The sequence below is a fragment of the Bufo gargarizans genome, chromosome 4 (assembly GCF_014858855.1).
Source record: "Bufo gargarizans isolate SCDJY-AF-19 chromosome 4, ASM1485885v1, whole genome shotgun sequence".
Classification (NCBI taxonomy): domain Eukaryota; kingdom Metazoa; phylum Chordata; class Amphibia; order Anura; family Bufonidae; genus Bufo; species Bufo gargarizans.
This window is the reverse complement of record NC_058083.1, coordinates 323,775,155-323,798,348: the sequence shown is the minus strand read 5'-3', so window position 1 is coordinate 323,798,348 and position 23,194 is coordinate 323,775,155. Positions and strand designations below refer to the sequence as shown.

At 42.1% G+C, this 23,194-nt stretch overlaps 1 protein-coding gene across 1 annotated transcript in view; it reads right to left on the bottom strand.

Annotated features, from left to right (window-relative positions):
- LOC122936251 (vacuolar protein 8-like) overlaps positions 1-23,194 on the bottom strand; it is a 65,203-nt gene that overhangs the window by 4,243 nt on the left and 37,766 nt on the right. The window contains exons 12-13 of the mRNA XM_044292367.1: positions 16,884-17,018; positions 15,088-15,213 (exon numbers count right to left, since the gene is read on the bottom strand). Coding sequence (XP_044148302.1) covers positions 15,088-15,213; positions 16,884-17,018 — 261 coding nt within the window. The remainder of the gene's footprint in view (positions 1-15,087; positions 15,214-16,883; positions 17,019-23,194) is intronic.

Here is a 23,194-nt window from a genome sequence, read left to right as displayed (position 1 = left end):
ATGAATGAGTAAATGATGGCAGAAAAAGACAATGTAGTCCGTCTAGTCTGCCCTTATAGTATTTTCTTTGTATTTTATCTTGGGAGAGAGATGTTTAAATTCCTAGCGGACCTGCAGATTTTGTTCACTGTTTTTTATGCACTTTTTAAGCCAAAACCAGAAATTAAGAGTATCTGTACTTTCTCTGTTTTTATGAGCCACATCTGGTTTTGGCTTCAAAAACTGCTTACTTGTCCAACCTTGGGGTACGTCCATGCTGGACAGGTACAGTCACTGTGGATTTGCATTCAGCAGATCTGGAGTGTATAACAGTAGCAGCAAAGTGGATCAAATCTCAAGCATAAGTAAGACTTGCTTGCAGATTTAAATTAATGCAGGACATGAAATTTGTGGTGCATCATGTAACATACATCTGCGGGAAATTTATATTCATATGTTAGCGATAAGTCGGGTACAGGAGGGAGTATGACCGCAGAATTAGACTACACAGGGTTTTACCTGTAGGCACATATTAAAGAGGTCTGTCACTAGTTCACCAAATTCAAACTGTGTACATTACCAAATTCTGGCCACTTGGCCATAGTATCCTTAGAGTGTTGTCTTGCAAGATCAAGTCAATGGGTCTACATCTGCAAACAGAGTGCATACGGCTAGTGCCCGTGTATTGCGGACCGCAGCTTAGGCACTGAGCCATTAGAGGAGTGGTTCTCAGTGGTGTGGAGGAGCCAGCACCTATGTGGACAGCAGTGGAGGCTGAGGATAGGCTGTACTGCCAGGTAAGTGTTATGAATCCCCTTAGTGGGGGAACAAGGCTGTTTTTTAGCTATTGCCATCATTTTATACTGTATTGATTTATGAAATGGTAAATATACACTCACAAGAAATCACAATATAGGTACCTTCCCCTGAACAACTACACAAGCAGTCAGTTGGTGACCCAGTAAAAGGTCACTTTCTCATCCGTATCATTGGGGGACACAGGCTTGACCATGGGTATAGCTATTGTCGCTAGGAGGCGGACCCTAATCACACAAAGTGTAAGCTCCTCCCCTTCAGCTATACCCTTCCTGCAGGGACTAAGCTAAATGAGTTTTAGCCATCCGTAGGGTGTCTGAACTCGCAGCTCTTTCATGTTGTTCGCCCTTCCAGATCCTCCATCAGGATAAGGTGGTCCTTCGCCCGGTGCAGTCCTTCCTGCCGAAGGTGGTGTCTGCATTCCATCTAAATTAAATGATTCTCCCTTCATTTTGTCCGGGGCCGTCTCATCCTTGGGACCAGTCGCTCCATACCCTGGATTTGGTACGAGCCGTTCAAGTCTATCTGTCCCAGACGTCATCTTTCTGGCGGACGGATTCCCTGTTCGTGATTCCAGAGGGGGCGGGACAAGGGCTGGCAGCGTTGAAGACTTCCATTTCCCGATAAATTTGTTTGCCCATTGTGGAAGCGTACCACATTAATGACCGGGCCCCACCCTTCCGGGTGACTGCTCGTTCGGCTTGGGCAGTGGGGGCCTCTTAGGCGGTGCATCACAGGGCTTCGGCCCTTCAGGTGTGCAAGGCGGCTACCTGGTCGTCTTTGCATACTTTGTCCAAGTTTTATAAAGTGCACACCTTTGCGTCTGCTGATGCTTCTCTAGGAAGTAGAGTTTTGCAGACGGCGGTTCTCTGATTGACGGGAGGGTTGCTTGTAATGCCCACCCTTGGGGACTGCTCTGTAACGTCCCATGGTCAAGCCTGTGTCCCCCAAGGATACGGATGAGAAAACTAGATTTTTGTACTTAACGTAAAATCTGTTTCTCTTCCGTTCATTGGGGGACACAGCTCCCACCCATTCTTTTGTTTAGGGGCCTTTTCAGGCCTGTGTGGTTCTGGGTTGGTACAGTACATATTTTTTATTTTTTGTTAGTTCTACTGCTTTTGCACAAACTGATTTAGCTTAGTCCCTGTAGGAAGGTTATAGCTGAAGGGGAGGAGCTTACACTTTGTGCGCTTAGTGTTCTCCTAGAGGCAACAGCTATACCCATGGTCAAGCCTGTGTCCCGCAATTGGAGTGTCCCACTCGGTGATGGTCGTGGGCACTTCAAACTTGTATATTCCTATCTAATGTTTTTGTGTATATTCCTGTAAATTCCTTATAACAGGCTGTTGTAGATAACAGTGTCATTACAACTAGTCACCCCTTGGTGGTGCTGGCATCACATATATATATTCTGGGGTTTGCTAATAAAGTTGGTTGTTGAGAGGAGAACAGAGAAGGTAGGAAGTTAATGGAGGAGCAGAACAGGCCTAGTCCACAATGTAGCTGCTAGTTTAGCCCCTTGGCTCTGGCCAGGCTAAGGGAGTATAGAGAACAGTATTACAGCAGCACAGACTAGTGAGTCTACGTCTGGATATAGAGAAAGTCTAGTGGAGGTTGGAGCTAAATTAGCCAATGGACTTCACAAGCAACAGTGACCATGAGGAACCTAAAAGTACCTGGACACAGACGGATGATTAGTGTGCAAAATTATCCTTGACCGCATGCCTCTATGGATATAGTGGACCGTAATTCTTCAGTGAGCATACATTCCAAAGAATGGAGTAGAAGACTGATGCCTGCCGTTAGGGAGCCGCCCTGTGGATTACTACTGACCAGTAAGAAGTTTATTATATTCTGTACCAGAGTGCTAGAGAATGGACTTATATAAGAAAGAGCCTTTTTCTTGCCTGTTAAAGTAAAAGTCTTAAGAAAACTCCTTAACTGACAACTGTCCAGCCTGTTACAAGGATTACAGCTAAACCAATATCTGAGTCATATCATTATGCCATTTAAATGAACTGTACTGACTACCTGGAGACAAGTGATTTAAGTAAAAGTTCAACTGTTTTACTACAACCGACTCTTCATCTCTTCCACCACCAGCCCTTGCACCTAACTGTGCTGGCGTCACGAACAACCGGGCTCCCAGTCCCTAAACACCTATACCATCAAGGGCACCTCAACTACCATCTGACTGGTGATCCCTGGACAGAGTGCCCCGAAGAAACAGGTGCTGTCCTTCCATACACTGCACGCCAGCCCAGGGAGGCTCTGCTAACAGTGAGTAAAACTACTACTACCCCCATCGGCCCACCATAGCTCACAGATTGCCCCTGTGGTCTGGTCCGCTGCATAATGAACGGAAGAGAAACAGATTTTACGGTAAGTACAAAAATCCAGTTTTCACAGTCAGTACTTGTTCAGTTTTTTTCATCAGTATTCCTAAGCTACAACCAGGAGTGTAACAGACAAAAATGGATAATGGATAATGAAAAATGTGAAAGTGGGCAAATGCAGCTTTTGGTGTGGATTCTGGACCTGTCCTTTCTTTGGAGTGGCGTCTAAACAGACACCGCTGGAAATATGCTAGGTGTATGCTTGTGCTTTAGTGCCATTCAATGGGGCTAAACTGTGGGTGGATCCATGGCATTCATATTGACAAACCGTACCAGAAAACTGAGAAAAACCTTGGAAAACTAACTGTGTGAACTGGCAATACCCTTGGTTTTACTTCACTTGTAAGAACTTCACAGACAATTAGCAAAACTATGGCAATTAAGCCTCATTCACACATCCGTGTTTCACGGACGTGTGCTGTATGTGTTCTCCATGGACAGCACACGTCCCCATTCATTTTAATGTGTGTATTCACACATCTGTGTTTTAGCACGATCTGTGGGTCCGTGTTTTTAGCACGGATGCATGCTCTATTTTGTCCGTGATCCTTCACGCCCATTATAATCTATGGGTCCATGAAAACCATGGATGCCATCTGTGTTTTACGGATCATTCGGAAGAGATGCTTGGAAAATAATTTTTCAGCTGTGCAGTATCAGTGAAACAGATGGCACGCGGACCCAACACGGATCCTTCATAGACAGCTTCACAGATGCATCACTGACAGTGGCGGATTAAAATTGGGGAGTTCGGCAGCCCTGGGCCCGGTATCGCTGGGGGGGCCCAACGCCGACCCGGATGCCCACATACTGCGGCGTGGCATGGGAGCACATAGTTCCCTGCCCCGCCACCGATCCCTGCCATAGGCTTCAGGACTAATAGGCCTGAGGCCTATGTGGTAGTATAATCCTGGCGTAGGTGTGTGTGATGACTAGGGTTATTTCGATACCATAAAAAAGTATTGCGATAATCGATACCACGCGAAAAAATTTGGGGGTGATTTATACTTAATATTTTGGTGGGTTTTTTTAACATTTTTTTTTTTACTTTTTATTTAATAACTATTTCCCCCTTAGGGGCTAGAACCTGGGATCTTTTCATCCCTTGTCCTATTCACCCTGATAGAGCTCTATTAGGGTGAATAGGACTTCACACTCTCCCTGCTGCCATGTGCTTTGTGCACACGGCAGCAGGGAGCTTACCATGGCAGCCAGGGCTTTAGTAGCGTCCTGGCTGCCATGGTAACTGAGGAAATTGCTATATGGGGGTAGGTTGGGGGAAATTACTATATAGGGACAGTGTGGGGGAAATTACTGTATGGGGCAGTGTGGTGGCGTTTATATTAGGGGACATTTTTTGGGGACACTATACAGGCATTATTACCTGGAGCAAAATATAGGGCGTTACGGGGGGCACTTTAGGGGACATTATAACTGCTATAGACACCATAGGGATCTTTGGGATAATTTATCAAACTGGTGTAAAGTAGAACTGGCTTAGTAGCCCATAGCAACAGATTCCACCTTTAATTTTTGACAGCTCCTTTGGAAAATGAAAGGTGGAATCTGATTGGTAGCTATGGGCACCTACGCCAGTTCTACTTTACACCAGTTTGATAAATGACCCCGATTATGAGAAATCTAATGTCTGTGTAACAAACTCTGTAGAGACGATATGTGGCTGAAAGAATTTGTCATTGCAGTCTGAGTCAAACTGAGGAGAAGAGGAAAGAGAAGATCTAAATGACAGGAGATGTCACTGGAAGTAAGAGGTATGTGGTGCTGTATTCTCCTATATGTAGAGCTGGCTGACTACTGTGACCTGCGTCTCATCTTCTCCCTTAAGTCTTTTTTATTATAATCGTATGTATTTTAAATTTAGCAACAAAAAGGAAGAGACTGTGGCGCTCACGAAGCTCCGCAGTCTCTTCATACAGAAAAAAAACCCCTAAATTTTAAACTAAAATGGAGGGAGGGGCCCAAGTTGGGTAGACAGCCCCGGGCCTATCATGCACTTAATCCGCCCCTGATCACTGACCACCTTCTCAATGATTTGAGCACGAACACAGACGTGTGAATGAGGCTTTACAGCATAAAAGAATGCAATTTTTACATAGCATTTTTTGCTGTAAATCCGACCAACCACCCAGCAATTAGGAGTTATCATTCTGCAGCACTAAATGCCAGTCATTCATTCGTCAGTGTCATACACACTGAGTCTTTTTATAGTTTTTTAGCCCACTCCCCCTCCAAGATATTCCCTGTATAACCGCAATATGTCATATGTCACAAGACAACATATTTAAAGAGGACCTGTCACCTCTCCTGACATTTGTTTTAGTAACTACTAGCTTTCTCCATGTAATAACAATCCTGGAGCATCTCTTCATATACAGTTGTGTTCAAAATTATAGCAGTGTGTTTAAAAAAGTGAATAAAGCTCAAAATCCTTCTAATAGCTTCTATTTCCATACACACAAATGCATTGGGAACACTACACATTCTATTCCAAATCAAAATATGAATAAAAATATATCAAATTTGTGTTGTTCCTCTAAAAAAAATTTTAAGAAAAAGTGAATATTAGACTGTTCAAAAAAATAGCAGTGTTTGTATTCTTCTTTACAAACTCAAACATTCACTATATAAACTGAAAAATGTTTGAAGATTTAGTTTTCCTTTAAATCACTTAACTAATAATTAGTTGTATAACCACTGTTTCTGAGAACTGCTGTACATCTGTGTTGCATGGAGTCAACCAACTTCTGACACCTGTGGACAGGTATTCCAGCCCAGGATGATTGGACTACATTCCACAGTTCTTCTCTATTTCTTGGTTTTGCCTCAAACTGCATTTTTTTATGTCACCCCACAAGTTTTCTATTGGATTAAGATCCGGGGATTGGGCTGACAACTCTATAACGTCAATCTTGTTGGTCTGGAACCAAGATGCTGTACGTTTACTGGTGTGTTTGGGGTCATTGTTGGAGCACCCATTTCAAGGGCATTTCCTCTTCAGCATAAGGCAGCATGACCTCTTCAAGTATTCTGATGTATTCAAACTGATCCATGATCCCTGGTATGCGATAAATAGGCCCAACACCGTAGTATGAGAATATCCCCATATCATGATACTTGCATCACCATGCTTCACTGTCTTCACAATGTACTGTGGCTTGAATTCAGTGTTTGGGGGTCGTATGACAAACTGTCTCCGCCCACTAGACCCAAAAAGAGCAATCCAGAAGTATTGGTCATGGAAAGAGATTGGGAAGGAGCTGTGCCCTACTGCATGGACATCAGGGGACTCAAAGAAGAGAGAAAACATCAGTGAGTAATGACATTTACATTATATTTTTACCCACAAATCCTCATGTATGCCTCCCAAGAAATATGGACTGGAAGCGGGCCTATATGTCCTGTAGCATGTTGGACCATCCGCAGTACTACTGTCCTGTACTAATATGATCAAATGAGTACAGGATAGCAGTACAGCGGGTAGCCCAATGCGCACAGCACACAGTATATGCTAACTTAATTCCTATGTGGAAAAGATATGGATGGGCACTCATATATGGAAATATAGGACACTATTTATTCCTAAAACTTATAATAAAATCACAATAAGATCACAATATACTTCCTCTGCGCTTGACACTCTTTACAAAATGTATCCAGTCTCTCTTATATCTGCAGTATACTGTTGCAATTTATCAGAGTTAAACTCTGAATTGCAACAGTATACTGCAGATATAAGAGAGAATGGATACATTTTGTAAAGAGTGTCAAGCGCAGAGGAAGTATTACATATGTGGAGCGCTACCCTCGGCTATATGTTGCATTGATACAGGACACTCGGCATTTAAGCACACTTGTGCGCCTTTTATTCAAGTATAGGACCGAGTATACCACCATAAATGGTGTGCTTTTAAAGATTGATGTGTGATAATCATATATCTATGAAATTTGTAGGAGCAGTATTACCAAAGTAAGCAAAGGCTGACTACGTTATTTATCCTCCCCCCCAAACCAAATCCTACCTTTAGGATCCAACAGATCCATGCTGGGGAATTTAGAGTGAGGATTTTTTGAGTTATCAGCCTCTGCCCAAAACGGTATATCCATCAATTTCTTCAATTGTGTTTTACTTCATTGTCTTTTATTATTGCCATTTTTTATATTGTGATCTTATTGTGATTTTATTATAAGTTTTATGAATAAATCGTGTCCTATATTTCCATATATGAGTGCCCATCCATATTTTTTCCACATTTAAATCCAATTTTAAGGGGTGTCTCAAATTTTGGTTGGTGCACCTACCCTGAGGGAACAGAGGTGAGCGGATCTCTCAATTCTCTAACTTAATTCCTAACTTAAATCAACCCCTCTTTGCAAATGATAGCATTCACTGCTCAGTGCATCTGTATGTACTTCTTGCATTGCATACTTTGAATTTACCCCCTCCTGCAATGCATTTTGCTACCTGTTGCATAGCAACGGAGCTCAGTGCAGCTGCATCTGTATGTACTTTTTACCTTACATTATCATTCCTGAATGCACTATCCCTCTCTCGCACGGAGTGTTATTCCCACTAGGGACACGCTCCTGTGAAATGGCTATTATATGTAAATGTATGTTTGTATATAAAAAAAACTTATATGTAGTAATTCTATAATTTTTTTTCTTCATTAAAAGCCATTAAAAAGCCATGGTATTCATGTCGGGACCAGTTTAGAAGAGAGCTCAACCAAAGACAACGGAGTGGTGATGGATCTCTTGTGAAAAAAACATAATTGTACACATCTCAGCTTAAATTTTTGAAGCCTATCATGGATTTGCGATCCTAAGTAAATTTTATTTATATTAAACCCCTTAGGGCTCTTTCACACGAGCGGATGCCGTGCATGAAATCCGCTGCGTGAAAGAGTGCCAAGCCCCGCTCTGGACAGCAGAGACACGGAGCATTAACATGATTGATAATGCTCTTTGCCTCTCTGTGATATTTTTACTACAAAATCACAGTGAGATAAAGTTGTCACTGTGATTTGTAGTAAAAAGGTCACAGAGAGGCAAAAAACATTATCAATCATGTCCGGAACAGGGCCTGGCACTCTTTCACGCAGCGGATTACCCGCACAGCATCTGGTCATGTGAAAGAGACCTTAAGTCAAGTTTGTGACAGTGGTAAACAGAACCTTGTAATCTGTAAAAAAAAAAATATATATATATATATATATATATATATATAGCCCCCACCACCCACCTCCCTGTTCAGGATGTCTGGCGGTGGCAGCATTCCCCACTACAGCCCTCCACTCTCCTGCTGTAGAACCATCAGACCCACTGGATCTTCAAGAACCAAGTGGTTCTGAGTCTATTAATTTGATTTTAAATGTTTAAATATAGTAAATACAAAATTAAATAAAAATACAGATATGATGTAATTGCAAATTTGCCCACCATACATTTAAAATGGTATAAAAATTTAATATTTTTATTTATATTTACAGCACAGTGGACAATCTCTCAGAAAGTGGCGATTCTGAATCAAGACCACCAGAAATACAGCAAAATCCACAAGTTCCTATATTGGAACAAGTTTCTGAGGCAACCTCAAGATCCTTCAGATCAGACCCAGGAGGATATAGGATTGCAGACAATAGAGGAGGAACAACCAGAAATATCTGCTGAGCGCGCCCCTGTTTCTGTTGAACCAGAGAGATGTTCTTCAGGCACACGAAGGAGGCACCGTCAGTTGCCGTCAGATTCCGATCTAGATTTTTGAGCACACATAGATGTGCACAATGGTGTGCTCAAATATTTAAATCGAAATCAAATTCATGCTTTAAGTATGGGAGGAAACTGCTTTAAAAAGCTTGCCTCCTTACTTAAACCGCGTGCCTGTGGAACGAAAAACACAATGCATTTCAAATGTGGCAACACTGATTGATTTATTTGCTGGGCCTGAAGAGCCTCAAAAGGTTGTGCATAGTATAGATAGAGCAAGAGATCTGATGTTAAATTGGGTGCCATATCTTCCTCCGGCTAGTGACCATAAAGTAATAACCTTCCAATTATCATTTAAAAGAGCGTTTCTACAGGGAGGAACAAAAATACCAAACTTCAAAAAAGCTAAATTTAGCCAACTAAGAGTGGCCATAGGCCTAACTAAATGGGATAAAGTCCTCACAAATAAAAATACAGCCACAAAATGGGATATCTTTAAAAGCATCCTAAAATCTCATTGTGAGAGGTACATACCGTATGGGAATAAAAGGTTAAGGAACAAAAAGAAACCAATGTGGATAAACAGAACTGTAAAGAAAGCAATAAATGACAAAAAGAAAGCATATAAAACACTAAAACAGGAGGGTAGCACGGAAGCACTGAAAAACTATAAGGAAAAAAATAGAACATGCAAAAAACAAATAAAAGCAGCCAAACTAGAGACCGAGAGATTAATTGCCAAAGAGAGTAAAACTAACCCTAAAATGTTTTTCAATTATATAAATGTTAAAAAGTATAACTCTGAAGGTGTCGACCCTTTAAAGAGTAATGAGGGGGGAGTCGCAGAGAGCGACGAGGAGAAACCAAAGCTGTTAGTTTATTTTCCTCAGTGAATACATTGGAGAAAAAAAGGTCAGATGAAATGCTGAATGTTGAAATAAATTCCCCATTAAAAGTGTCCTGTCTGACCCAGGAAGAAGTACAACAGCGACTTAAAAAGATTAAAATAGACAAATCGCCAGGACCGGATGGCATACACCCCCGTATCCTAAGGGAATTAAGTAATGTCATAGCCAGACCCTTATTTCTGATATTTGCAGATTCTATACTGACAGGGAATGTCCCACAGGATTGGCGCATAGCAAATGTGGTGCCAATATTCAAAAAGGGTCCAAAAACAGAGCCTGGAAACTATAGGCCGGTAAGTTTAACATCTGTTGTGGGTAAACTGTTTGAAGGTTTTCTGAGGGATGCTATGTTAGAGCATCTTAACGGAAATAAGCAAATAACGCCATATCAGCATGGCTTCGTGAGGGATCGGTCATGTCAAACTAATTTAATCAGTTTCTATGAGGAGGTAAGTTCTAGACTTGACAGCGGCGAATCAATGGATGTCGTGTATCTGGACTTCTCCAAAGCGTTTGACACTGTACCACATAAAAGGTTAGTATATAAAATGAGAATGCTCGGACAGGGAGAAAACGTCTGTAAGTGGGTAAATAACTGTCTCAATGATAGAAAACAGAGGGTGGTTATTAACGGTACATACTCAGATTGGGTCACTGTCACTAGTGGAGTACCTCAGGGGTCAGTATTGGGCCCTATTCTCTTCAATATATTTATTAATGATCTTGTAGAAGGTTTGCATAGTAATGTATCAATTTTCGCAGATGACACTAAACTGTGTAAAGTAATTAACACTGAAGAGGACAGTATACTACTACAGAGCGATCTGGATAGATTGGAGGCTTGGGCAGATAAGTGGCAGATGAGGTTTAACACTGACAAATGTAAAGTTATGCACATGGGAAGGAATAATGCAAGTAACCCGTACATACTAAATGGTAAAACACTCGGTAACACTGACAAGGAAAAGGATCTAGGAATTTTAATAAACCGCAAACTAAGCTGCAAAAACCAGTGTCAGGCAGCTGCTGCCAAGGCCAATAAGATAATGGGTTGCATCAAAAGGGGCATAGATGCCCGTGATGTGAACATAGTCCTACCACTTTACAAATCATTAGTCAGACCACACATGGAGTACTGTGTACAGTTCTGGGCTCCAGTGAACAAGGCAGACATAGCAGAGCTGGAAAGGGTCCAGAGGAGGGCAACTAAAGTAATAACTGGAATGGGGCAACTACAGTACCCTGAAAGATTATCAAAATTAGGGTTATTCACTTTAGAAAAAAGACGACTGAGGGGAGATCTAATTACTATGTATAAATATATCAGGGGTCAGTACAGAGATCTATCCCATCATCTATTCATTCCCAGGACGGTGACTGTGACGAGGGGACATCCTCTGCGTCTGGAGGAAAGAAGGTTTGTACACAAACATAGAAGAGGATTCTTTACGGTAAGAGCAGTGAGACTATGGAACTCTCTGCCTGAGGAGGTGGTGATGGTGAGTACAATAAAGGAATTCAAGAGGGGCCTGGATGTATTTCTGGAGCGTAATAATATTACAGGCCATAGCTACTAGAGAGGGGTCGTTGATCCAGGGAGTTATTCTGATTGCCTGATTGGAGTCAGGAAGGAATTTTTTATTCCCCTAAAGTGAGGAACATTGGCTTCTACCTCACAGGTTTTTTTTTTTTGCCTTCCTCTGGATCAACTTGCAGGATGACAGGCCGAACTGGATGGACAAATGTCTTTTTTCGGCCTTATACTATGTTACTATGTTATGTACTGCTATGTTTTGCTTCTCACAAGCCACCCATTGTCCAACGGTATTTGAGTGAATATTGTGGTCCCAGTCAAACCGTTGGTCAAAGACCCAGCTCCCCTGGCCCATTTACCAGGGAATTATGATTTGTAAATTGTTTTTTTTGTTTTTTGTTTTTTTAAGTAAACTGCTATATGTTTCTATATAAATGTCTCTGAGTAATATATATATTAGCTGGAGAAGATTGGTGCAATGTAAATGCACCTGTCTCCTCCTCTAGTGATTAGCAGATTTTTGGGAAGGAATGGTAGCATTTCTTCCCAAAAATCTGCTGATCACTAGAGGAGGAGACAGGTGCATTTACATTGCACCAATCTTCTGCAGCTCCTCCACAGTAGAGAGAGGAACAAGTGCTTCCGTAGTGTTTCTGTTAGTGCCTCCGCACCGCAAAAAATTTCAAACTAGTTCTATTTTTTAAAGGGTTTGTCCGGGTTCAGAGCTGAACCCGGACATAACTCCAGGCAGCCCCCCCTGACTTGAGCATCGGAGCAGTTCATGCTCCGATGCTCTCCATTGCCCTGCGCTAAATCACGAAGGGCAAAGGCATTTTCCGGAGTTCTAGTGACAAATCGGGCTCTCCATGGGGCTGCCAGGAAGCCCGGTGGTGTCACTGGCACTGATGGGCGGGCTTTAGCACTGCCCTAGCCTGTTAGGGCCCTAACGGCTAGGGCAGCGCTAAAGCCCACCCATCGGAGTCGATGACATCACCGAACACACTGCTGGGTGGAAGCTTCCCCCCGGCAGTGTGTTATTGTAAACAAAAGAGCCCTTGCCCTGAGCGATCTAGCGCAGGGCAAGAGAGCGCATTAGAGCATGAGATGCTCTGATGCTAACATCAGGGGGGCTGCCTGGGTGAAATTATGGGTATGCCTGGGTTCAGCTCTAAACCCAGACAACCCCTTTAATGGTGCAGACGGATCATGTACCCATTCAAGTTGAATGGGTCTCGATCCGTCCCGGTTGCCGCATGGCTGTTCACCGTGCATTGGGGAACTCAAATTGCGTTCCCCAATGCACGGAACTGTCGCAAAACGGCTGGTTATGCTAAAGTTATATACTTACCTTGTCTGCAAAGAAGTTTATTCTTTGTGGATTGCGGGCCTGATTACGTCTGGTGGTTTTCTTGTTCAAAGCTGAACCCAGATATATCCCATTATTATTTTATTTTTTTATGGAACTAGTTTGTGTTTAACTGTGAACCCAGACACCAATTTTAATTAACATTAAAATGATATATTTTTTTAAGATGTAATTAGAAATGAGGTATTAGAAGGTATTTACACCAAACTATTATAAACATTTGGATTTTACAAAATACCTCAGCCCGCTAGCCCACGTCAAGGGTCCTCATTCTCTTGCGAGTCCCTAAAGTAATTATTTTTTGGCAGAATGGACAATCGGATGCGGATCGTGGATCGGTACCCTTGCATTGCGGACCACGTGCAAGAGGCTTTTAACATCTTATTTTTTTTTTTTTTATACCCTAGCACCATATATTCCTCCTACCGTTTTTTGGTGGAAACACGGGAGGGATTCAGATGCACATTTGTAAAAAAAAAAAACAGAAGGTATTTGCGGAAATACGGATCCGCAAAAAACAAAACTTATATCTGGAAAGGAAAAATACGGACGTGTGAATGGACCCTAACTTTAGACCTTCTTTGATCTTCCTGGAGCTAATTGTTGGCTGAGTCCTTGCCATTTTGGCTATTCTTCTATCCATTTAAATGGTAGTTTTTCGTTTTCTTCCATGTCTTTTAGGTTTTGGTTGCCATTTTAGGCTGCTTTCACACTAGCGTTCGCTGGTCCGCTCGTGAGCTCCGTTTGAAGGAGCTCACGAGCGGACCCGAACGCAGCCGTCCAGCCCTGATGCAGTCTGAATGGAGGCGGATCCGCTCAGACTGCATCAGTCTGGCGGCGTTCAGCCTCCGCTCCGCTCGCCTCCGCACGGACAGGCGGACAGCTGAACGCTGCTTGCAGCGTTCGGGTGTCCGCCTGGCCGTTCGGAGGCGTGCGGATCCGTGCGGATCCGTCCAGACTTTCAATGTAAGTCAATGGGGACGGATCCGTTTGAAGATGCCACAATGTGGCTCAATCTTCAAGCGGATCCGTCCCCCATTGACTTTACATTGAAAGTCTGGACGGATCCGTACTAGGCTATTTTCACACTTAGCTGTTCTATGCTAAAAATAATGCAGACGGATCCGTTCTGAACGGAGCCTCCGTCTGCATTATTATGAGCGGATCCGTTCAGAACGGATCCGCCCGAACGCTAGTGTGAAAGTAGCCTTAAAGCATTTGCAATCATTTTCTGCACTTCTTTATATGTGTTCCCCTCTCCAATCAACTTTTTAATCAAGGTACGCTGTTCTTCTGAACAATGTCTGGAACGACCCATTTTCCTCAGAATTTCAGAGAGAAATGCACTGTAACCAGCATGTACAACATTTGCTGCCTTCCTTCCTTAAATAAGGGCAATAATTGGCACCTGTTTTTCAAAGAATGAATGACCTCACTAATTGAACTCCACACTGCTATTATTTTGAACATGCCCCTTTCAATAAGTGATTGAATTACAGTGAATCAGCAGCATGCATGTCATGACTGTTGGGTTTCTATTACTCCACTACACCTGCTGGTAAATTATTTGCCATGTAGAAATATCATTTCTACCAAAAACAGTGATTGATCAGGTTAGTGATGTCTGACTGCTATTATTTTGAACACAACTGTAGCTCTTTTACTATTCTTAGGGTGCATTCACATGTTGCATATGTATTTATTTTTTTGCAGATCCATTAACTTTAATAAGTCTGTGGTCTGCATTTTGGAACTGACATACAGATGCTGAAAGCATTGAAGTCAATGGATCTTCCAAAAACACGGACGTCATCGGTATTTTACAGATCCGCAATTTGCAGACAGCAGAATACGTATTAACTTCTTACTAGAAGTTAATGAATGAACAAAATGGCAGAAATCTGCAATACAGGCCCATCTGGGTGTTACCAGTTGGGGGATGTCCCTGCCCAGTCTGACACTATGCATCTGGACCTTTATTGCAGATTGCTGGCAATTCATTCATAAACTTCTAGTAGGGATAATAGAGGAATGGCACAACTTAGTTATATAAAAAGATTATGTGGAGAATTCAAGTTGTTACTAAAACAGCAGACAGGTCTTCTTTAAAGAAATTGATAAGCAATTTATTAGCTGCATTTCTTACTTTTGTCTGAGTTTATAAGTGCTGGTACTATCACTGACAGGCATTTATGTAACGATTTCTGAAGGTAAGTAGTGATTAGAGAGGTGGGCAGGCATTTTTCCTGGACCTTTTCTCTGTAATAACTATGAAGAGCGTACGGTAGCATTGCTTATACTCAAGAGACTGCATTCAACTAGACAGCACAGAGAAAGACGAAGCAAAACCAAGCATACCTTCACTTAAAGAGCATAGGGTGGCGATTCCCATCTGCTGAAATCTCAGCTCTGAGTGACTGAGGAAACTCATGAGGTAGGCTTGGACTTCTTTCATTACTGGTTTTAAATCTGCTGCAATTTTTCCTATAGTAAAAAAATCAAATGAGATTATTATACTTTTAAATACTGTATTTGTTATTTGCTGCTAACCCTCTCTCATTAAAAGGTACTAAGAGTAGAGGTCTATACCCTACCTACCAAAGGGGTTTGGTCGTCTAGTAAAGGGAGGAATTACTTAAAGGGGTTATCCCATGATTAATGTAAAAAAATAATAATAATCAGACATCATATACTACATGACACTACAAAGCTAGAACCAGCCCTGTACCTCACATGTATCCAAAGATCTCCCCGTTCATTGCTCTGCTAGATTTATATCTAGCTGACAGCTCAGGGGGCGTGTCCTTCTTCCTATCACAGCTCAGAAGGCGTGTCCTTCTCCCTATTACAGCTCAGGAGGTGTGTCCTCCCTATCACAGCTCAGGAGGCAGTAGAAGGATGAGACTGAGCATGTGCGGCCTTGTCAGTCAGCGGGACAAAGAAATAAGAAAAAAAAAAAAAAAAGCAGGTGGCGCTATACAGACAGATTTCATTGAATAACTCTGTCTCTGTAAATTTTTTATTACAAGTATTCAGATCCAGGTGCTGGTTTGAAAACTGTAGAATATTTTTCATGGGACAACCCCTTTAATACAGGGATATTAACACATTCAATATGGCCACTTATATTCAGAAAACTGTATGTTGTGTTTAGGTGAACATTCATTCCATATTTTCAGTGAACTGGATGAACAGACTGCTGGTTTCTGCCAGTGCAGTGCTCTTGGAAGTAGAAAGTACGAGCTTTTCACATTTATTTAAAGGGCCCAATGCTTTCCTTAGTATCATTGGTTGGGTTGAACATGGGTTTAATCAGAGGGAACTGGAACTTTCTAATTTTAATGTTTCTGGATAGTGGACAGTAGGCAACACAAGATGTATCTAATGCTTTGCACTACCCTTCAAAACCAATTTGCACTGATGCATGGATTGGATATGTAAAGCATGCATGGATAATCCGCCTATACGGACATGTGACCGTGCTCCGCTCTTCTTGTAATGTTTAGCTTTATTAGGAGTAGCACTTTAAGAACATGGGGGGAGGGGAAAATAAATGTTTAGGTAATCTAAATGAATTTAAAATGAAGTATGGTGTTTCTTATGTCTGTTAGATCCCTAGTGGTCACATGCCTTGTAAGGACACTGGGAGCATACAGTTATGTACTTGGCTAGTATACACACTGACCCAGATTTACAAGGATGGCGTGAGCTTATATACCGACTGTCTAAACCGGCACCACAGTTATCACAGGAGCTCAGGCTGGATGATAAATGTGATGCAGGGACAGGCACTTTTCACAGACTCTATAAAACTACTGGTTGGCTTACGTTAAGACAGATTTTTATGCCAGAATTGCGCTGGACTTTTGGCGCAAAATGGGACATCTTAGACTCCACCCTTTAATGTGACGCTCCACCTGCTTTCCTGTAAGCTTGCTAACAGTTGCAAAATGTATAGAAACCCTAGATGCACTAACACTGTTTTGGTCAGACGACAGTAAATCTGGGCCACTGTGCACAAATCAGTCACCTTGCCTTTCCACTAGCAATAACTTGCATGCAGCTGCTTTCTAGGTTTTCTGCTCCCTGGAAGGTGACATATTCATGGGAAGGATAACATTGTTTTATGTTGGATACAGTTCTAGGTACATTACCGCCATGTGACAGCTGTTTGATAACTGTGGCCGCTTGAAAGGAGAGTTCTTTGTGTTCCAAGAACGCTGCCAACCTCACCAGGCACCTGATGAGTGCTTCATTCTTCCTCTTAATCAGCTGCTCCCGTGTGAAGTCTGGAAAATAAAGAGTCCACCGACTAGTTGTATAATACTTGTATAGTCCTATTCTACACAGCCAGTGTGTTCTAGCATCTGGGACCCCAGGATCTCCATCATGAATGATTCACATTTCTTATTCTCAAGTGCAATGTAGAGGAACTTCTTGGGACCCAAGGTATCAGGACTCCACCATTGTGGCCCTCTAAATATTTAATGTATTTCTGCTTAATCTACATGTTACAGCATGGACACAGCTTATAAGATGCAGGCTTTAACATTAAAGGGGTATTCCCATTGCATACAATGAGGGCATATTGCTATGATATGCCCCCATTGTCTGATAGGTGCGGGTCCCACCGGTGGGACCTACAACTAGAACGAAGTGGGGAGCGCTGTGGCTGGAGGACCCCGGGGTCTGTCCACCACCAAGCGCTGCTCCCATAGAAGTGAATGGGAGCGCACCGCGCATGCGCAGCCCATGCTCTCCCATTCATTTCTATGGGGTAAACTGCAATAGCCGAGCCAGCGCTCGGCTATGTTAGGCGGCCCCATAGAAATTAATGGAGGGTGGCTGCGCATGCGCAGTGCGCCCTCCGTTCTCATTGTAGGTGCGGGTCCCTAGCAATATGCCCCCATTGTCTGAGATGGGAAAACCCCTTTAAGCATAGGACATGTTTTTCATACAGGCTAATGTAATATGGCAGAACGGACACAAATGAAATTGTCAAATCTTATTGGTACATTCATAAACCATTAAACCAAGGCTTTTCTTATGTACCTTCTCCCTACAGAACAATTCTCCACTATGACTGTATCCCCATTGTAATAGTCTTTAAAGCAGCTCTGTCACCAGGATCAAACCAGGCATATGGCCTGGTAGGGTTGATCCTGCAGAGGTTAACGATACTTGTATTTGTAGGGGCAGGCGTTTGGAGAAATTTGTACTTTTATTTTTATCCAACTGAGGCACTGAAGCACCAGGAGGAGGTGGGCTTTTGAGGTTTAAGCTCCACTCCAGTGATGCCCCTGGTGCTCAATACAGACAATTCCATTGTTAAAAACGCCTCACTCCCCTTAAGGTTCATTCACACGACCAAATGGTCATCATGCCCATGTTTCAGAGAACAAATTTTTTGTGGGGAAATCTGTACGTTTCATTGATACCATTTTGGGGTGTCTACGACTTTTTGATCACTTTTTACTTAATTTTTTTGTGGGAGAAGGAGACCAAAAAAGGTGATCATTTTGACTATTTTTATGATTTGCTGTTTTCTGTATGGATAAATATTTTTATATTTTAATAGTACGGGTGTTTTTCATGCAGCAATGCCCATGATGTGTATTTTGTTTATTAATGTTTTTTTATTTTTTTATTTGAATTTTTATATTTTTATATATATATATATATATATATATATATATATATATATATTTATATTTATAAATGAAAACTTTTTTTAAAGGGAACTATAACATGGGGCACACACGACAATTAAGTTATTAGAGGTATACGTTCCTAGTATGTACTGAAATATAACCAAGCCTGAATTGAACGCTAAAAGAAAACAAAAAATATACCGGTATCTATTAAAAACTGTGGCCACAGCCCATCCAGAATAATCCTAATCCGGCTCAAAGGTACATGCACAACAGTGAAAAGTCTTATTGTGACCAGTACACTATATATATCCAAGAACTTGTGTGAAAGATATGTAAAGGCATAGAATCAATCACAACAGGTGTGGCAGCACCCTTGTAAGAGCTATCACTGCACATTATTATTATTATTATTTTTTTTATCAGATAATTTTTATTGATTAAAAGATTTTCGTTTTTATAAAACATGTACAAAACAAGTGCACTTCAGATCACAAGATACAAGTAGACAATTCAATCATAATTAGTCAAAGAATAAACCGTGAGTGCAATCCCACAACAACAACAAATCCCTCCCCCTGAGACAGAAAACATACCAGTCTTTAGCCAATATAACCCGTACATAAATAGCAGCAGGCTAGAATAGCATACATTTCTTTGTCAGTTAATGAGAAAACACGGGCGGTGGCACCCCCCAGGGGCAGCGGCAGCATTCCATCAATAGCCTCCACTCACCTAACACATTGAGCAATGTTATCCCATAATGCGTACTATGCCTCTTTTAAGAGCCAGCCAAGGACCACTTACTCCGGATCTGTCTATCCAGAGACCCCAAATACTCTAAAAAAGGCAATTTTGTTTGAGATATACCCCCCTTTCCAATAGAATCCCTACATTTAACCTAGCAATAAACTCTGCTATAACTGGAGGAAGCAGCTGAATCCACTTTGCTGCAGGTGTTTTACGTGCTTGGTATAGCATTCTATTAATACCTATAATAATACAGTGGATATAAAAAGTCTACACACCCGTTAAAATGTCAGGTTTCTGTGATGTAAAAAAAATGAGACAAAGATAAATCATTTCAGAACTTTTTCCACCTTTAATGTGACCTATAAACTGTACAACTCAATTGAAAAACAAACTGAAATCTTTTAGGTAGAGGGAAGAAAAATATAAACATAAAATTATATAGTTGCATAAGTGTGCACACCCTTAAACTAATACTTTGTTGAAGCACCTTTTGATTTTATTACAGCACTCAGTCTTTTTGGGTATGAGTCTATCAGCATGGCACATTTTGACTTTGCAAGATGATTTGCCCACTCCTTTTTGTAAAAACACTCCAAATCTGTCAGATTGCGAGGGCATCTCCTGTGCACAGCCCTCTTCAGATCACCCCACAGATTTGCAATCGGATTCAGGTCTGGGCTCTGGCTGGGCCATTCCAAAACTTTAGGCTAGGTCTACACAACATTTGTTGCACAACATTTTGTTGCACCAATGTCGCGCAACAATTTTTATAATGGCAGTCTATGGTGTCGCACTGCAACATGCGACATGCTGCGACTGCAACGCGACAGTCGCTGAAAAATCCATCTCAAATGGATTTCTGCGACTGTCGCGTCGCAGTCGTAGCAGTTGCATGTTGCAGTGCGACACCATAGACTGCCATTATAAAAATTGTCACGTGACATTGGTGCAACAAAATGTTGCGCAACAAATGTCATCGTGTAGACCTAGCCTTAATCTTCTTCTGGTGAAGCCATTCCTTTGTTGATTTGGATGTATGCTTTGGGTTGTTGTCATGCTGAAAGATGAAGTTCCTCTTCATGTTCAGCTTTCTAGCAGAAGCCTGAATGTTTTGTGCCAATATTGACTGGTATTTGGAACTGTCCATAATTCCCTCTAGCTTAACTAAGGCCCCAGTTCCAGCTGAAGAAAAACAGCCCCAAAGCATGATGCTGCCACCACCATGCTTCACTGTGGGTATGGTGTTCTTTTGGTGATGTGCAGTGTTGTTTTTGCGCCAAACATATCTTTTGGAATTATGGCCAAAAAGTTCAACCTTGGTTTCATCAGACCATAACACCTTTTCCCACATGCTTTTGGGAGACTTCAGATGTGTTTTTGGCAAAATGTAGCCTGGCTTGGATGTTTTTCTTTGCAAGAAAAGGCTTTCGTCTTGCCACTCTACCCCATAGCCCATATATATGAAGAATACGGGAGATTGTTGCCACATGTACCACACAGCCAGTACTTGCCAGATATTCCTGCAGCTCCTTTAATGTTGCTGTAGGCCTCCTGGTAGCCTCCCAGACCAGTTTTCATCTTGTTGTTTCATCAATTTTGGAGGAACGTCCAGTTCTTGGTAATGTCACTGTTGCGCCACTTGATGATGACTGTCTTCACTGTGTTCCATGGTATATCTAATGCCTTGGAAATTTTGTACCCTTCTCCTGACTGATACCTTTTAACAATGATATCCCTCTGATGCTTTGGAAGCTCTCTGTGGACCATGGCTTTTGCTGTAGGATGCGACTAAGAAAATTTCAGGAAAGACCAACTAGAGCAGCTGAACTTTACTTTAAAAGATGGCAGGTGACTCCTATTTAACATGATTTTAAATGTGATTGCTTAATTCTGAACACAGCTACATCCCCAGTTATAACAGGGTGTGAACACTTATGCAACCACATTATTTTAGTTGTTTTTTTTTTTCTTACCTCCACCTAAAAGATTTCAGTTTGTTTTTCAATTGAGTTGTACAGTTTATAGGTCACATTAAAGGTGGAAAAAGTTCTGAAATCATTTATCTTAGTCTCATGTTTTTACAGCACAGAACCCTGACATTTTAACAGGGGTGTGTAGACATTTTATATCCACTGTAGGTGGCTGTAAGCTGTCCGCATCAAAGATACCAAGCAGACACATTTTAGGATCAGGGGAAAAGTTTGCACTGTGTGTTTTATTTATTAGTTGTACAACGTCATGCCAGTATACTTTCAGGTTATCACAGCTCCACAACATGTGAAATAAGTCAGCCCCTGCCTCCCCACACTTCGGACAGCAGGAATCAGTTCTATATCCAATTTTATAGAGAAATACCAGGGTTTTATATACTCTATATAGCATAAACAGCTGCGATAGCCTAGCTGCTTCACAAAGGGATACATTTTGGGTTAATGCGAGCACTTCTTCCCACTGGGTGTCAGCAATTGTTCCCACATCCTTTTCCCATTTTGCTTTAATCTGAGTCTGGAATTTTTTCAAGTAGTCCTCATGCAATGAAAAATAGACTTTTGAATTTAGCCTCCTTTACTGATCCTGTTGCCACCACGGCATCAAGCGTCTGATTAGTCGTGTACTGTAGTGAGGAAAGCCTGGATTGCGCATCCAATGCGTGCCTCAGCTGCAGGTATTTATAGAAATGTGTGGAGGGGAGTCCAAACTAAGAGCACAGCTTCTGAAACTGCTTATAGTATAATTGGGAGTATAACTGGCCAATATTCCAAATTCCATTCATTCGCCATTGGGAGTACTCTGTAAATTGGGATAATTCAGGTAAAAGAGGATTATTCCAGATGGGAGAAATATTCAACAGTCCTGAGATACCCAAGATCTCTCTAGCCTTAGTCTACACCCTCCTCATAAGCCTCAGAATTGGAGCAGATTTAAACCTAGGGTCTACATCCCCCTCCAGGACTGCTAGTGGCGAATAACAACCAGACGCCTATGCAACTAGCCTACCTCCTCACCCCACTCCCCCCCCGCCGTATTCCATCCTTATAAGTGTTGCAGCTGAGCTAAAAGGAAGTATAATAAGGGGTAAGGCAGCGCCAAACCACCCGCATCCTTGGCCCTCTGTAGAGTTTCATATTTAATTCTACTTCTCTTATCTTTTCCCAACAGGAACCAAAATATTTGCTGTAGTTTGTAAAAATAATGTGTAGGGATCCATAGTGGAGCATTATGGAGCACATATAAGAGTTGCGGCATCAGCACCATTTTAATTAGGTTACCCCTACCCACTAGGGATATGGGCAGTTTATGCCACAGGGCAGCCTTAGTTTTAAACTTAGAGGCAGTAAATTATCTGGTATGTATCTATGGGGATACTTAAATGAGGATACTACCCTGGGTTTAGTATGATCAAGACAGAAATTTTCCGGGACCGGGGACAATGGGAGTATCACAGACTTATTCTGGTCGATAAGCCGTCCAGACTGCCTGCCAAATTCAGAGATAAGTGAGATAATAGGGTCTTCGGAAGAGATCAGGTCACCTACATATAGCAGCATATCCTCTGCATATAGCTATATACTTTTAAGGCCCCGGAAAATCGATGTGGCTCTAAGCAGGGCCGTCTTTAATATTGATTGGACCCTGGGCAAGAATTTACTTGGGCCTCACGGATCTCGCCTTCACACACCCTAGCATGCAATCACTCCCTCCACCACAACACACAGTGAATGGGTCTGCATCCGAGCAGCAAAAAAGGCGGCTCGGATGTGGACCCAAACAACGGCCGTGTGCATGAGGCCTAAGCACATGCAGTCTCAGGAGTGGGCCACACCACTGCCTTGCAGCCTCACAGGAGTACAGGACCAGTATCTGCACACGTATGTATGGCATAATTGGGATGCACATCACACATGACATGACACAGGTCTTTACCAGGCTGCAGGCCAGCAGACACATTATTATTGCCACATGTGTCACATGCCACTACTGACTGTACAGCCATTCAGAGTTCAGACAGTTCACAGTTCCACTTCCTTCAGAAAAGCAAGCTTGCCGTGCACTCCAGCGAC